At 61.3% G+C, this 3597-nt stretch overlaps 1 protein-coding gene across 1 annotated transcript in view; it reads left to right on the forward strand.

Annotated features, from left to right (window-relative positions):
• LOC105555197 (ATPase family AAA domain-containing protein 3C-like) overlaps positions 1–3597 on the forward strand; it is a gene marked incomplete at its 3' end in the record, with an annotated part of 8457 nt that overhangs the window by 1708 nt on the left and 3152 nt on the right. The window contains exons 4-8 of the mRNA XM_012002006.1: positions 237–317; positions 585–710; positions 1034–1158; positions 1952–2003; positions 3220–3290. Coding sequence (XP_011857396.1) covers positions 237–317; positions 585–710; positions 1034–1158; positions 1952–2003; positions 3220–3290 — 455 coding nt within the window. The remainder of the gene's footprint in view (positions 1–236; positions 318–584; positions 711–1033; positions 1159–1951; positions 2004–3219; positions 3291–3597) is intronic.

Consider the following 3597-nt stretch of genomic DNA (forward strand, 5'->3'; position numbering starts at 1 on the left):
CCCTCTCCACACGGGGGTGGTGGGGTCTCCACAGGTCACCCGGTGGGTAGTTAACGAAATAAAAGCCAATAAGCAACTGGAAAATGCCCCCAGTCCCAGCAATGGTCACCCGGTCTCCCGGCACGGCGGGGTTCCAGCTCCTGGCCAGTCTTGGCTGTGCTTTGGGGCGGCTCCGTTTCTGTGTGTTACTGAGCGTGTCTGTGCATTGGTGGCTGTGCCATGGCTGTGGCAGGTGACCCAATGCCCTTCCCCTCCGGCAGGTCCGCCAGCAGCTCCTCAGTCGGCCCCAGGACGTGCTGGAGGGTGTTGTGCTGAGAGTAAGTCGGTGTGCCTGGGACCGGGGAGGTGCAGGGAGGGGTCCCCAGAGCTGGGCCTGGCTGCGGCCCTTGCTGGCACTTGTGGTGTCACCCAGGAGCTTTTGGCTTCTGAGATGCGACTGCTTGGACCGTGCCGGGGATAGGCTGTCCGTGAGCTGGGCGGCACCCCGAGGAGTGGAGTCCGCACCAGGGCATTGCTGCAGTCCCTGCCCCCGAGGCTTCCGTGGGCCCTGAGTGTGTCCCCCAAGTCCCCGTCTTCCCCGGCAGCCCAGCCCGGAAGCGCGGGTGCGCGACATTGCCATAGCAACAAGGAACACGAAGAAGAACCGCAGCCTGTACAGGAACGTCCTGATGTGCGGGCCACCGGGCACCGGGGAGACGCTGTTGGCCAAGGTGAGAGCACCTGGCTGCGCAGGTGGGCCAGGGGCCGCTGGGGGTCTCACCTGCCTGCAGGTGCCTGGGGGGCTCAGTCACCTGGGGAATGGACTCTCCTTAGTCCTTTGGCCACCCTCATGTAGGGTCAGCGTGCTGGTGTGGGTAAGAGCGCCTCCCATCTTCCAGGCAGGGGACGTCTCCTGTTTGGCAGGCTGTGGCTTCCAGGCTGTGGCTTCCAGGCAGGGACGCCCGACAGGGGCTCCACACTCCGGGTGGTGTGCGCAGGCTTTGCAGAGGCGGAGGGAACATCTGTTCTGTCTCCCCTCACTCTTCCCGTCTAGAAACTCGCCGTGCACTCGGGCATGGACGACGCCATCGTGACAGGCGGAGACGTGGCCCCCATGGGGCGGGAAGGCATGACCGCCATGCACAAGCTGTTTGACTGGGCCAATACCAGCCGGCGCGGGTGAGACGTCCCCACAGCATGCACACAGGCCCTTCACTGCAGCCCAGCAGGCTGCCTTCGGGGAAGGGGGTCCAGGTGGCTTTCCGGGACCTCGTGGTCTTTCTGCAGCTCTGTCCTTGTGGCCACGCAGGAGGCCCGGCGGAGGGTCCCTCGGAGGGAAGGTCCCCTGAGTGTGGACCCTGGTGGACACGAGGCCCCCAGCGTGCGGAGGCTGCCAGTGGGATACTTGGCTCAGGACAGAAGGGAGGTGGGTGGGTGTAAGGGCAGAGGGGTCTTCACAGCTGCAGGGGCGCCACCTCCACGGCCGCCCTCCCTCCGACACGTGTGCAGGTGGGCGTGGGCACCGGCTCCTTTTGGTAGAACCATTTGGAAGTTAGCTGCAGACAGTATGGCACACACCCTTCAATAGGTCCCACAGTGACCCCACGCAGCGCACAGCCAGGGCACCCTTGCGGCCTCAGCTGTCCCCGCTAGCACCACGTTCCTCATGGCTGGCACCCTCCCCTCTGGCCTTTGACCTTTCACTTTACAAGATCCTGCCCCTGGTGTGGACTCTGAGCGGCCACCCGTGTGCCGTTGGCTTCCCGGGGCCTTGTGAGGCTGGGCTGTGGTCAGCTGCCCAGAGGCCAGGCTGATGGGCTTCTGTCAGATCCAGGACTCAGGGCTCCTTAAGGGGCAGAGGCTGCACCCCTTGGGGATCTGCCCGCTCGGCCTGCTCCCGCCACAGCCCGGCGCTGCTGTGGGCCGCTCCAGGTGTCACTCTCGCCGTGCTTGGCCTCCCTCTCGTTCACAGCCTCCTGCTCTTCGTGGACGACGCGGACGCCTTCCTTTGGAAGCAAGCCACTGTGAGTGTCCCTAAGCCTCTGTCTGACCCCGGGAGTGGGGGGGCGGGTGTGTCCGTCATCCTGGACCAGGCCACAGCCCGCTGCTCAATTCCTTTTTCTCTAAGTTTTGTGTGAAAAACAGCATTTTTTTTTTTTGTTTTGGTCAGCTTAAAGTTAAGGTTGTTCTTTTGAGGGTCCAGCCTTGGGACAGAGCGAGGCTTCTTCTCAAAAAAACAGCTCACTGTTGCCTCGAACTTTCAAGCTCAAGCTGTCCTCCTGCCTCAGCCGCCCATGTAGCCAGGACTGCAGGGGCACAGTGCCATGCCTGGCTAATTTTTTTTTTTTTCTTTGAGATGGAGTTTTGCTCTTGTTGCCCAGGCTGGAGTGCAGTGGTGCAATCTTGGCTCACCGCAACCTCCTCCCCCTGGGTCCAAGCAATTCTCCTGCCTCAGCCTCCCAAGTAGCTGGGATTACAGTCATGTACCACCACGCCCGGCTCATTTTGTATTTTTTTTAGTAGAGAAGGGGCTTCTCCATGTCGGTCAGGCTAGTCCGGATCTCCCAACCTCAGGTGACCCTCCCACCTCGGCCTCCCAAAGTGCTGGGATTACAGGCGTGAGCCACCGTGCCCGGCCGTTTTTTGGTAATGTTAGTAGAGATGGACTTTCCCCCTCGTTACCCAGGCTGGGCTCAAACTTCTGAGCTATAAGAGACGCTCCCGCCTTGACATTGTGAAGTTCCGGGATTACAGACGTGAGCCCCCATTCCGAGTCAGGGATTTTTTTGGTTTTCTTTGTTTGTTTGTTTGTTTTTTTGAGACAGAGTCTCACTCTGTCGCCCATGCTGGAGTGCAGTGGTGCAATTTCAGCTCGCTACAACCTCTCCCTCCCAGGTTGAAGTGATTCTCCTGCTTCAGCCTCCCACGTAGCTGGGACTACAGGTGTGCCACCGCGCCTGGCTGATTTTTGTATTTTTAGTAGAGACGGGGTCTCACCATGTTGGCCAGGATGGCCTCAAACTCCCTACCTCAGGTGATCTGCCCGCCTCGGCCTCCCAAAATGCGGGGTCACGTGCATGAGCCGCCGTCCCTGGCCCTGGTCAGGCTTTTGAGTTTAGATCCGTGAAAGTGTCGCCGCATCCCTGCTCCCTGCAGGAGGGAGGCCTGTGGGACCTTCTGCTGTGGCTGTTTACAGGGCTTTGCTCCTGGTGCCTAAGGTTGGAACCTTCTCTGCGGGAGAAGATGAGCAATTACCACCTCAGAGCCGCCGAGAACGCCTTCCTAAAGTACACGAGGCAGCTCAGCCACAGGTGAGGGGGCCCCTCGGGTCCTGGGCTCCCGGGTAGGGCTTTGCAGCCGTCGCCCTTGGTTCCCACCGAGGGATCTCAGGGGCCCTGGATCACAGTGCAGGGCAGCACCCGTAGCCTCAACGTGCCCACCTCGGATGTCCCCTAGGAACGGCCCAGCTCGGGACAGCATGAAGTGTCATTGAGGAACATGTGGGGGCCTCCTGGGCAAAGCTGGAGTCAGTCCTGTCCTCACGGCCCGGTGCGATGCCGCCCCAGCTTGCAGGTCCCTCTGCCCCTGGGTTTCCGCGGTCCTGTGCCTGCAAGGGAG

The sequence above is a fragment of the Mandrillus leucophaeus genome, unplaced genomic scaffold (genome assembly GCF_000951045.1).
Source record: "Mandrillus leucophaeus isolate KB7577 unplaced genomic scaffold, Mleu.le_1.0 Scaffold672, whole genome shotgun sequence".
Classification (NCBI taxonomy): Eukaryota; Metazoa; Chordata; class Mammalia; order Primates; family Cercopithecidae; genus Mandrillus; species Mandrillus leucophaeus.